Below are 13,800 nucleotides of genomic sequence, written 5' to 3' on the forward strand. Positions count from 1 at the left end.
CAAAGATATATGCTAATATTTTGTTCATACCTTCCAACATTCATAAGTGAGATAATCGGGACAGGGAGTATGGGCCCAAGGGCATGACTACTGTAGAATAGTGCAAGACTGCCCCCTTAACACCCTCTGGCGTCTGAAATGACCCACCAGTGGCAAGGTGTGCACGGCACTCGTTCACTGCTGCTCTGTTATGTAGAACAGCGGTTAAGTGGGACGTACCTCACAAATGGGAGAATGGCGCTACTGGGAGGTATGTTTTGTGTGCTTATCAGAACTAGATATATACTTTTGGGATTTCATCATGGTGAAGGGCATTATAGGGGCAGTTGCTTACAGTGAGATAAAGGATATTGAATCTAAAACTTTCAGGTCATGGAAGTGTTACACATATCTTTATAAATTGCGTAGCAACTTATTGCTCTATTGTATTCTATACTATAAACATCCACACACTTGTAGAATTATTAATGTATACTTTCTTAGTCAATGTGTACAGATTTCTTATCACTTCCTCTATACTAAAGTTTGAGGCCCACTTATTGCTTTTCACTATATATATATATATATATATATATATATAAAATTATATATATTATACCAATTTTGCAATACAAAAATACACAATAATACAATACAATAAAACACTGCAATACAATTTCCCCATTAGCATGGCCATAATATAGTGTAGGCAGCCATATTGTGGCATATAGGCGATGGATAAACATTTAAGGACCACCCTGGCACATTAGTGATGAATTGAGTGGTCTTTAAAGTGTACCCCTGACATCAGATGCGTAACAAGACCTGGGGGGCCCCATAGCAAAATTTTCTCATCCTCCTTCAGCAATGTGCGTGCAGGGCAGGCACATGTACTCTCCCGGTCGGCTCCATCTCTCCTCACTGACTGATGCTGAGAGGAGCCGTGCTGAGCCTGCTGGGACATTCCCAGATCACTCCCTCGCCTCCTCCTCAGTCAGTGAGGAGAGACGGAGGTGGAGCCGGCCGGAAGGGCAGATGTGCCTGCCCTGCGCAACACACTGGCACTGCTGCTGAAGGAGGACGAGCTGGCCTGGCACCATAGGTGCAGGGGGAGGGCCGGGCACCGGAGGCAACCTGGGCCCCATACGGTAGTTATGCCAGCACCTGACAGTTACTTTCTTCATTCTGTTTTCAAAATTGTTCTTTTGCCAGGGACATCAACAACAGGAAGCTACGTAAAAGCATACAGATTTACAAACCATGATATATATCAAAATCATACACACTATATAACATTATGTACAAGAACATTAAAAACGTGTGTGTGTGTGTATGTATGTATGTATGTATGTATATATATATATATATATATATAGTTTCCCTGACATCTTGTTATATTTATGAGATAATTACATTTTAGTAGGCAAATGTAAAATGTACCATATTTGTACAGGACAAAAGTTGATAAAGGGGTAGTTTTATATTAAGGAAAACACTCTTCCAGCAAGCTACATGGCATAAATCTACTAAAGGTCCCTGTCTATTTGGCATCTAACATGGGGTGTAACTTTCATATCTACAATGTAATTCACGTTTAAAATGCAGAAACTGAGAACATAGCAAACAGCAAAACAGTTTTCTATACAAAAGGATATTGAATAGCTAAATATATGTTTGTGTGGTCACCTATCATCAGTAAAAGCAGAAGCAAAGGCCTTGAATTACGTTATCGCCCATATTACATAAATATTACTTTAGTACACAGAGCTGACAAAATTAACAACACAGAAACATTTTTTACAACAACATACAGTAGAAAAATGTAAAACTCTATCCACATGGATCTTTTCCCTACATTAATAAAGCGTCATTCAAAAGCAGAGCTCTAGAACAGTTTAATGGACTGTGCTAAGTCTCACTAAATACTAAAACAGCTTAAGGTTGTTGCCTAAAATCTGTAAAAGTGAGCTCTGTGTTCCTTACAACAAAATGAACCCTTGCAATGTTCTGTAGGTCTCTCTAGCACACAAGGTTAATTTTAAGACAGACAATGGAAGTGCTGCCGCTAGAAAGACTATTTTGATTCCGAAGTTTCATTCTTCTACATCTGAAGTCTCATATGCATCCAAATGTGCACTGCTGCACTCTCAGCACAACTGCAATGCTCATTGGATTTATGAAATAAGTACATTTGAAGTCTGCAAAGGCTTCTGCATCTCCTCTCACTGTAGCCCAAATCCTTCTGTGTTGGAAATGGCAATGGTAAGCTTTTGTTTTAATTCTTTCTTCGTTTTATAGGGAGGCAAACACAGTTGATTAAAGCACGTATGTGCTGTTGGCAACCTGGAATAAATAAAATAATTCACATTTATAAAAAAAACAAAAAACAATGTATAAAAACAAACTAAAAATATGAGATATGGTAAGAACTTACCTTTGTTATCTCTATTTCTACGAAGTCCATAGGGTTCCACAGGATACCTTGGGGTATAGGTGATGACGTCAGGCATCGGGCACCATAGAGTTAAGTTTTCAGTCCTCCCAGGATGCACTAGGGTCCCCCTCCTATACCCCGCCCCTGAGCCAAGGCACCTCAGTTAGTTACAAAGCCATAGGTCGGAGGAGGAGAAGGAAGAGAGAGAAAAAAGATCTGGACACACACAAGAATCACATTCTCACCAGAGGGAGACGGAAAAACCGGTGACCAGAGTAAAGCCCATCTGCAGCACAGGTGCGACAGGGCGGGAGTCCTGTGGAACCCTATGGACTTCGTAGAAATAGAGATAACAAAGGTAAGTTCTTACCATATCTCATATTTTCTACTTCAGGGTCCATAGGGTATCCACAGGATACCTTGGGGATGTCCCAAAGCAGTATCCTTCAAGGGTGGGGACGCTCCTGTGCTGAAAGGAGAATCCGCCGCCTGAAGGAAGCATCCTGAGAGGCGAAGGTGTCAAACCTGTAATACCTCACGAAGGTATGGACAGAGGACCACGTAGCAGCCTTGCAGATCTGGACTGCAGAGGCACACGTCGAGCTGCCCATGAAGGACCCACAGACCTAGTGGAATGAGCCTTCACAGAAGGAGGAACCGGTAGTCCTTCATGAAGATAAGCTTCAGAAATTGCCATACGGATCCAGGCTGCCAAAGTTTGCTTTGAAGCAGGCCAACCCTTTTTACGGAAGCCATAGAGGACAAACAAGGCGTCCGACTTCCTAAACGAAGAAGTGCGGTCAACATGTCCTTAAGGCCCGCACAACATCCAAAGTGGCCTCACCCACTGAAAGACCAGGTGAGTTAAAAGCCGGAACAACTATTTCCTCATTAACATGAAACTGGGAAACAACTTTGGGCAGAAATTCAGGACGAGTGCGTAGCACTGTCCGGTTCCCATGAAAAATCAAGAAAGGGGGTCTACAAGAGAGAGCCCCTAAATCAGAAACACGTCTGGCCGAAGCTATGGCCAGAATGAAAACAGTCTTAGCTGTTAGCCATTTAAGATCCACTGAGCCCAGTGGTTCAAACGGCGGTCCTTGGAGAGCCCTCAGGACCACATTCAAGTCCCAAGGCACAACTGGTGGAACAAAAGGCGGCTGAATACGCAGAATGCCCTGCATAAAGGTGCGCACATCAGGAAATGTAGCAATCCTACGATGAAACCAGACAGACAGGGCCGAAACCTGCACCTTCAAAGAAGCAAGGCGAAGCCATGGTCTAGTCCCGCTTGTAGGAAGGCGAGTACCCGAGACAGACGAAACTCCCGCGGTGCATAACCTCTCGGTCGACACCACTGGAAGAACGTATGCCACACGCGATGGTATATTCTCGCGGAAGACGGTTTCCGAGCTCTTAGCATGGTACGTACTACAGAGTTTGAAAACCCCCTGGACCTTAACATGGCCGTCTCAACAGCCACGCCGTCAAAGGCAGCCGAGTCAAGTCCGGGTGAAGACAAGGACCCTGTGACAAAAGGTCCGGTCGGAGTGGTAACCGCAGAGGACTGTCCACGGACAGACCCTGAAGGTCTGAGAACCAGTGCCGTCTGGGCCATGCGGGAGCTATCAACAGGAGCGTCCCTCCTTCCTGTTTGAATTTCCAGATTACCCGTGGAAGAAGGGAAACCGGAGGAAAGAGATAAGCAAACCGGAACGTCCACCGGACGGACAGAGCATCCACCAGAGACGCCTCTTCGTCTCTTGTGCGAGACCCGTACACCGGCAACTTGTTGTTGTGCCGGGACGCCATGAGGTCGATCTCTGGAAGACCCCACCTGTCCACCAGCAGTTGAAAAACGTCTGGGTGCAGGGACCATTCCCCCGGATAAATGTCCTGGCGACTGAGAAAGTCCGCCTCCCAGCTTAGCACTCCCAGAATGAAGACAGCTGATATGGCCGGAAGATTGCTCTCCGCCCATACCAGGATCCGAGACACCTCTACGAGAGCCGCCCGACTTCGGGTTACTCCTTGCCGGTTTATGTAGGCCACAGTGGTAGCGTTGTCCGACTGGACCTGCACTGGGTGACCTTGGAGAACCCGATGTGCCTGCTGGAGAGCATTGAAAACCGCTCGGAGTTCCAAGATGTTTATTGGAAGCTCTGCTTCTGCCGGAGTCCACCTGCCCTGGAACAAGTGTGGACCCGAAACTGCTCCTCAGCCCCGAAGACTGGCGTCCGTCATCAACAGGACCCAATTCGCCACCCAGAACGGACGACCCTTGTTGAGATGGGTTGTCTGCAACCACCAGGCAAGGGACAGGCGAACCTCCGGAGTGAGCACTATCGTCTGGGATGTTAGAGACTGAGGCAGTCCATTCCACTTGGACAGGATCAGGTGCTGCAGAGGTCTGGAGTGAAACTGGGCATATTCCACCATGTCGAATACCGACACCATGGAGCCCAGTAACCTCATCGCCGAGTGTAGAGACACCCGGCGGCTCTGCAGACAACTGTGCACCCTCGACTGTAAGGCAGAGATCTTTTCCCCCGTCACAAAGATCCTTTGCTGTCCCGAGTCCAATAAGGCTCCGAGGTGCAGAATCTGCTGAGACGGGATCAGGGTGGACTTCTGCCAGTTTATCAACCAGCCGTGCCATTGCAGTAGCGCAATGGTCAGGTCCAAGTGGCGCAGAAGGAGCTCCGGAGATGCTGCCACTAAGAGAAGGTCATTCAAGTACGGCAACGTGCGGACTCCCTGCAGCCGCAGGGAAGCCGCCATGACCGCCATCACCTTGGTGAAAACACGTGGTGCTGTGGCCAGGCCAAAAGGTAACGCCCGGAACTGAAAGTGGTCGCTGCGGATTGCAAACCTGAGGAACTGCTGAAGGCGCAAAAGAATAGGGACATGCAGGTAAGTGTCCTGTATGTCCAATGACACCATGTAGTCCCCAGGTTCCAGCGCCAGAATGATGGACCGCAGGGTCTCCATCCAAAACTTCGGCACCCGCAAAGACTTGTTGAGAGCTTTGAGGTTGAGAATCGGACGAAACGACCCATTGGGTTTCTGCACCAAAAAGAGATTGGAATAGAAACCCTGGCCCCTCTGGGAGAATGGAACAGGCACTATAACTCCAGCCTGGAGCATAGTGTGCAAGACCTTCCGCAGCTCCGTGACTTTGTTCCGGTCTGATGGTAGACCCGTGGTGAAGAATCGAGCCGGGGGTCTGTGCCGGAAGGAGAGGGCATACCCGTGTGAGACCACCTCGAGGACCCAAGTGTCTGTCGTGGTGACCGACCAACACTGAGCGAACTGCAGCAGACGGCCTCCCACTTTGGGATCCCCCAAAGGGAGGCCCGGACCGTCAGGCCGCAGGCTTGTCATCTGGCTTAGGGGCCGGACGTCTGGTACTCCAGGCCTGCTTCCGGGGCTTGGCCGATTTCTTGGGGCCAGCCTGACGGGGAAAAGACTGTGCTTTAGGCCTACCCTGGGCCCTATAAGACCGAAAGGATGATGTACCTGAACCAGAAGGAACAGCAGCCGACGGGAGACATGCTGAATTAGCTGCCGCCAGCGTGGCTATAATCTTGTCCAGGTCTGGACCGAAGAGAACCTCTCCGTTAAAAGGCAATGCCTCCAAACCCTTTTTGGAATCAGCGTCCGCCTTCCAGGATCGCAACCACAAGGTGCGACGAGCAGCCGCCGCTGCCGAAGAAATTCGAGACGCCAGGGTACTAATATCTAAGGCCGCTTTGTTGATATAACTGGCCGAATCCCGGAGATTGCCGATCAACTCCGTCTGCTCAGCCGAACAGTCGGGATCGAAGGACGCCTCCAACGTATCAGCCCAGCGCTCCATAGCTCTGGCAACCCAGCAAATGGCCATAGCTGGCCGTGCTGCCCCCCTGCAAGGGAATAGACGGACTTCAGGCAGATCTCTACCTTGCGGTCCGTAGCATCCTTAAGGGAGGACATGGATGGCATGGGCAATGTGGCACTACGGACAAGGCGTGTCACATGAGAATCCACCTGTGGAGGGGATTCCCACTTAGCAAAATAATTGTCCGCAAACGGATACGTCACTGCTAAACGCCTTTGAGGCTGATATTGTTTGCCTGGCTGTTTCCACGCTTCCTCTAGGTGGTCAACTAATTGTCCCGAAAGAGGAAACACTGTGGTATCTCCTTTAACATCCTTGAAAAAGGCGTATTTGGACTTTGACACCGGAGGTTCCTCATCCTCAATAACTAAAACAGTCCGGACTGCACGAATAAGGCCAGGTATATACACCTTAGACTTAGCGTCCGACTCTTTAGGACGGGGAGGTTCCTGGTCAGAAAGATCCAGAATCTCCCCATCATCAGACGTCCCGTCGTCATCCTCATAAGGAGCGGACTGAGACGCCACCGGCCGCTTGTGGGGCCGCATCACAGACTCCCCCTGCAACACGTCTGACAACTGCTGTACAGAGCTTGTTAACTAATTAACCCACGCAGGCTCATGAGAGACCTGAGGAGGGGAAATAGGGAGACCGTGGGGTACCATTAATTGTCTCGGGAAACCCTGCATGGGTGACGACACCACTGACTGCTGGGACAATCCCATCTGAGTGAACGGAGGCTGTGGAGCTAACTGGCCCACGAGGGTTGTAAGCGCCTTGGCGAAACAAGCCCAGGGCGGCTCCTGTACCGGTGCTGTGACCATAATAGGCCGCGCCAATAAACAACACGGACGGCATAGCACTTCCGCGCTACCCTCCCCCTCCGCTATAGACATAATGGTAAATATGTGACCCTTCTCAACAATACTTGTCCGTATAGTGAGAGACCACCCTGCAGCACTGCACCACAAGGGCTTTAGCAGAAAGACAGGGACAGTAATAAGGCTGACAGTTAAGAAGTAAAGTACAGGCAGCAGCGCTAGCACAGTCACATACAATGCAAAGGAAAATCAATTCCTGCACTATCAGCGCTGATTCTCAACTACCCAGACACAGAGTCTGGCAGGACACAGCACTGCATACACAGACCTGACCCAAATCGGAGGAGAGGTATGCGGGGGGGACCCAGACCACGATGCCTTTGATTCCAGGCTTCCAGCAGCGTTCACCATGCGGTTGTAAGATGGCCGCCGAGGAGCTTAGAGGAGGCTGGCCTGGGGGAGGAGCGCTGCCACAGAGCCAGTCAGCGTTGCAGAGAGGACTGTGCAGCAGGGGAGGCGCCGGCTGTGAGACAGGGAAGGCGCGCTCCCCTGGCATGCATTTAACCCCCGGGACGCCGCAGCGCTACCGCCCGGTCCACTGTCCCAGGGGGGTAGTGGAAGCGGAGGTTAGATACCTGGCTCCACGCTGCAGCCAGTCCCCAGGGAGCCCCCTGCCTGGGGACTCTGGACCATGTGTTCAGCGGGGACCCACCGCGGGACCCCGCTGCTTACCTTGCTGTCCCCCTTGAATCCGGCCATGGTCCCAAACATCTGGGGTCACCGCTAGCTGTGACCCCAGATGCTCACCAGCATCCCAGGATCGGTACCGGCGTTCTGGTACCGGCGGGGGTGGAGGGAAGACGGCATGGACGTCAGTACTGACTGTCCATGCTGTACTTCCAGATGTGCAGCCACAGCTGCTTGAAGAAAACGTCAGGGGCTCTTCTTAGCCCCCACTCCAACGGGTGCATCCGACTCCGGCCGGGCACCAAACTAAACTGAGGTGCCTTGGCTCGGGGGCGGGGTATAGGAGGGGGACCCTAGTGCATCCTGGGAGGACTGAAAACTTAACTCTATGGTGCCCGATGCCTGACGTCATCACCTATACCCCAAGGTATCCTGTGGATACCCTATGGACCCTGAAGTAGAAATAAAAGCTATATACTGAAGTGAATTTATCCTGAAGAATGATGTCAGATTACTCTCCAGTTGGCTACTTTATTAGCATATTAACCAGACAACCATATGGTAGCAGGCAGACATGGTCAATAGGTTCAGTTGTTGTTTAAAACAAACACCATAATACAGAAGAAATTTCATCTACGTGACTTTGACAGTGGAATGATTGTTGGTACCAGAAGGGGTGGTGTCAGCATCTCAAACTTGTTTTCTCCTGGGACTGTTGCATTGAACAGTCTCCAGAGTTTACAAAAATGTTGTAGAAACCAAAAATCATCCTCCAGTGGCCGCTCTGCACAAAGTGCCTTGTCAATGAGATAGGTCAGCGGAGAATGGCCAGACAGGTTCAGGAAGCAGAAAGTCAAATAACCATATGTTACAACAGTGATACACAGAAGAGCTTCTCTGAATGCACAGGACATCAATTGTTTTTAGTGGATAGGCTACAGCAACAGAAGACCACTCTGGGTTCTGGCAGTAGTCAGCTAAGGACAGGAAACGAGGGCTACAGTGAGCACAATCTCAGCAAAATTGGAAAGTTGAAGATTGGGAAAAAAAACGTTGCCTGATCTGACGAATCCCGTTTCCTGCTGCGACATTCAAGTTGTAGGGTCAGTATTTAACATAAACAGCAGTCAAAAAAACAAAAAGAAAACATGTGAAGACAGACCATAGTCTAGGAGAAAAGTAGTGCTGCTATAGTGGCCATATGACTGCTGGGATGGGGTGCTCGGGAGACACAGGTAACTGACATTAATTCTTCATGTCTCCCAATCTCCAGTTCTAGCAGCAGAGTAAAGTTGTAATCAGCACTACATAATTCCTATAATGTGGCTTTAATTTGAAAAGTTAGCTGGGCTGCTATTATGTAATGCTAAAAGCATGGGGAAGGGGTGATACGAAGGTTAGAGAGGCACTTCAGGGTTAGAACATAGATGAAAGGAAAATCTGAGGGGAGAGAGGCACTGCAGGGATAAAAAATAGATGAAAGGATAATCTGAGGGAGAGAGAGGCACTGCAACGCTGGAACATAGATGAAAGGATAATCTGAGGGGGAGAGAGGCACTGCAGCGCTAGAACATAGATGAAAGGATAATCTGAGGGAGAGAGAGGCACTGCAGCGCTAGAACATAGATGAAAGGATAATCTGAGGGAGAGAGAGGCACTGCAGCGCTAGAACATAGATGAAAGGATAATCTGAGGGGGCAGAGGCACTGCAGGGCTAGAACATAGATGAAAGGATAATCTGAGGGAGAGAGAGGCACTGCAGCGCTAGAACATAGATGAAAGGATAATCTGAGGGAGAGAGAGGCACTGCAGCGCTAGAACATAGATGAAAGGATAATCTGAGGGAGAGAGAGGCACTGCAGCGCTAGAACATAGATGAAAGGATAATCTGAGGGGGCAGAGGCACTGCAGGGCTAGAACATAGATGAAAGGATAATCTGAGGGAGAGAGAGGCACTGCAGCGCTAGAACATAGATGAAAGGATAATCTGAGGGAGAGAGAGGCACTGAAGCGTGGGAACATAGATGAAAGGATAATCTGAGAAGGAGAGAGGCACTTGCAGGGCTAGAACATGGGGGGGTATATTTACTAAGATCGATTTTGATCAATTTGCCATTCAATTTTTAAACGATTTCCATATTGGAGCTTTACTAAAGCCAAAATCGAATGTCAAATCGAACATAAAACCGAATTTCACTCAAAATCGAATATACAAATGTGTCCACATACATCTATTCTCCATGTGCTACAAGTTGCGCCACACATAACGTGGGAGCTCAGTGTGACTCGGTAGCGCCGAGTGTCTTTTAACCTTCAAATGCGTCTTATTTGCACAATGATGCGAATAGATAGCACAAGCAGCTTCTGATATGCAGCATGCCTATGTTTTTGAGCGAGTGCGGGTGTATCTGCATGCAAAACGCTACGTTACAGGGTCAGCCGCAATAACACTGTAACATTTTTTAGCATGCAGATACACCTGCAGACGCACACAGAGAATATAGGCATGCTGCATATAATTGGAATTTATTCTCATTGTTGTGCGAATAAGACGCATTTCAAGATATAAAGGCACATGCAAAGATGCTTGGCGCTACCGAGTCACACTGAGCTCCCGCGTTGTTTGTCGCGACTTGTAGCGCACAGAGGATAGATATATTTGGGCACATCTGTATATTCTAAAAAAATGTTTCCCCCAACAGGTGATTTAGGCCCTCATTCAGAGCCACTCGCTAGCGGCAGTACGCTCATTCCGAGCGATGTTCGCACATCTGCGCATGCGTACGGTTTTTAGTACGCATGCGCGAACCAGTCAGTGCGGCCGAAAATCATTTGTACGCAATATAGCGAGTGCCTGCTATTTTGAGTGACAGAATGAGGCGTATGTGGGTGGTAACAGGGGAAGGTGCTTGAAAACGGGGAGTGGAGATCCGATCGCAGGCGTGCTTAAAGGTCAAAACGGGCGTTTTATGGGTGTGCATAATTAATACAGCAGCGTCAATGACCACGTCACTTGGTTTTTTTTAACTCAGAACTGCTCGCAAAATAGCGGTTGAAAAAACCAACCACAAGAATAGCGAGCAGTTCATATCCTGTTCGATGTACTCGATTAATCTAATAAATAGCGGACTTCTACTCCTTTCAGCTCCCATACTCACAAATGCTGAAAAATTTGGATACAACACTCGCTGCATTATGCACACACCTGACAACTCACTTTCACTTTTCTAGAGTGTGCACAAATGTTTCCAATTTTTTTCCCCTGTTAATTAGTGTGCATGTGATACATTTGGCCCAATAGGAAGTAATGAAGAACTTGAGTTCGATTTAGATTCGATTTTAAAGGGGATTTGAGGTTTGATTTTGGAAGAGATTTCATAAACTGAACAAAAAAATCCCTTCTTTAAATCAACCAAAATCAAATTTGATTTGAGAATCGAATGCAAAATCGAATATTAGTAAATAAGGATTTGTTAAGGGATTTTGCAGTTCGATATAAATTTGATTTCAGTCGATTTTATTGATTCATAAAATCAAATACCAAATCAAACTTTAGTAAATTTACCCCATGGTGCAGAAGCCAAGGACACAGTGGCGAGAAACATTAGTGGGAGAGACAAGGATACAGTGTAAAGATCAGAAAATTGGGGGGAACGAGAGATTATCAATACAATACAGTATGTGCACAATGAGCCAGTAAGTGTATGTGTGCATGTATGTATATTCAAGTAAATGTGCTGTAGTGGATGTTTTATAAGGCTAAGAAGATCAAAAATGCATTGACTTAACAAGAGAATCTGGGTGCAACTGACAAAAGACAATGCCCGAGACATTAGTATTAAAAAATAAAAGAAGAAGTTAAAGCTCTCCAGTTGGTTGAATAGCCATTTCTATTGAATCTGTAAAAGGTTACAGGCCTTACCTAATGTCAGCATGGATAAAATAGTGGATGATGGATCTATAAGTAGCATACAGGCAGTGGCGTCCCTACCTTTAGATGCACCCGGTGCGGGCAGCAGAGCAGTGAGCGCGGCATAGCTGTGCCTCGGGAAAAAGTGGGTGTGGTCTTGTGATAAGGGACGTGGCCTCGCATGTGGGGGCAGGGTCATGAACCCGAACCCCGGTTTAATTCTCTCCGGAGGTCCGGGAGATACGGGCTGCCCACATGGACCACTGTACTTGTAGTGCCGGCTCCCTTACTGTGACAGGAGCAGAGTGCTGCACATAATTCTACAGTACAGCACCCAGCTCCTGTCACTGAGGTGGAACCTGCACTTTGGTGTTACCCCTTTTCGGGTGACACCCAGGTGCGGCCCTCTCCCCCTTGTGATGTCACTGCATACAGGGCAGTTCTGCCTAGCAGAATTTTGCTTATTTATTTGGAAATATTGTAATGTGTGAGGAAGGAAGAGCTTTGTCACACTGCAACTTTCTAACACATTTTACAAGCAATGTGCATGACTCGCTGACCTCATGCCTGCTGCCTATAAGGCACAGGGTAACCCAAGGATCATTGTTCACATTGTAAGGGACAATAAAGTCCACCACAACAGAACTCCAAACGCAGAGAAGGTGAACAAGTCCTTAGGTTTACAAACAATTCCATTTTATGGGATATTACTGGTTTGTAAGAATGGTATACACAACATATTATACGAATATGAGTGTAACTGACACAGAGCAATGTTCTGTAGAGGTCTTGAGTGCTTTGTAAACTGATACACTGAGTAGCAGTGGAATTAAGGAATTTAATGGTACAAGTCATACATGCCTACCCTCCCGGTTTTCGCGGGAGGCTCCCGATTTTTCGGGTAACCCCCCGCACCCCCGGAAGGGTAGGCATTTCTCCCGCATTCTGCCCACTTCCTAGTGAAGTGGGCAGAATGAAGAGAATACCCACGGCGATCGCGGGTCTCCGTGAAGGGGGCGGGGCTTAAGAGGTGATTCTGCATGAATCACAGCATTTGGCCCCGCGCCCTATGTAAATTTTACCCAATCGCGGCAGTTTTACCGCGAGGGGGCGGGACTTAATGACGCAAATCATTAGGCCCCGCCCCCATCGGCCCCCTGCTGCGTCTCTTACCCGGGCTTCTCCCGGGAAGAGATTATAAAAGGTAGGTAAGTATGGTACAAGTTTGCAGGCTAATAACACTCAGTTCCTGTAAGAACAATACATATTACATGATTACCAATTAGTTGGTGTTTCGTTTTTTGATATCTTGAAATTCAAGTCCGCCATCCCTCCAACTGGCACCCTGTCACTTCCTGTGGCAAAATGTAGCAACTTCTTCTGAAGATCAAGAGGAAATCCGAGAACAACATCCCAAAAATATCTGTAAAAGTATTATTAGTGTTAGCATTCTATTACATAGGGTTTGTCTTCCATCTAATTATTTGCTTTGATGTGAATGGTTACCATATTAAAACAGGACACCACCCCACATCATAAGTATTTTAAACATTTCTAAAATGATTATATTTATCAAGAGCTTTGTGGTTCTCAGGTACTCCCACAGTGTGGTCATGTGACTGATGTCATCACATGACTTTCCTAACAATCGCAAAGATACAGGAAAGGTGACAAAAGTTTTAATAGGATCAATGACAAACATTCACAACATGGCCGGCAGATTTAGGAAAAAATGAAAACGATTGAATGGGGTTATCCACTTGATACTAACTTTTCTAAACACTTTTACAACTTTCCCATATTTAAACTTTGATGAGGTCCCTCCCATATAACTGTCATTGTATTCTCCCACAGCAGGTACCTGGTTCTTACAATACAATCAGCTGGTGAGAGCCATACTGAGGGCTATCCCAAGTTTGTAGGATGCAAGAACATGCACATTTCAATTATAATTGTTATTATGGCACAAAACATACATAAAACCTCCATAAAAGTGCACATATATGGTATCACTGTAAACTTTATAAGTCACAGAATAAAATATCTACATTTTTGCATATGAATTAATTTTGTAGAAGTAGCTTTGGGA

General features: G+C 47.3%; 1 protein-coding gene across 2 annotated transcripts in view; it reads right to left on the bottom strand.

The window, feature by feature from the left end:
- Positions 1-2,201: 2,201 nt before the first annotated feature.
- The window catches only part of HECTD2 (HECT domain E3 ubiquitin protein ligase 2), a 130,624-nt gene continuing 119,025 nt past the window's right edge, over positions 2,202-13,800 (bottom strand). For both annotated transcript variants that reach the window (XM_088474015.1, XM_088474023.1), the window contains exons 20-21: positions 12,991-13,134; positions 2,202-2,322 (exon numbers count right to left, since the gene is read on the bottom strand). In XM_088474015.1, the coding sequence (XP_088330141.1) occupies positions 2,202-2,322; positions 12,991-13,134 (265 nt within the window). The remainder of the gene's footprint in view (positions 2,323-12,990; positions 13,135-13,800) is intronic.

This window comes from Taudactylus pleione, unplaced genomic scaffold (genome assembly GCF_031769625.1).
Source record: "Taudactylus pleione unplaced genomic scaffold, aTauple2 ptg000016l, whole genome shotgun sequence".
Taxonomy (NCBI): Eukaryota; Metazoa; Chordata; class Amphibia; order Anura; family Myobatrachidae; genus Taudactylus; species Taudactylus pleione.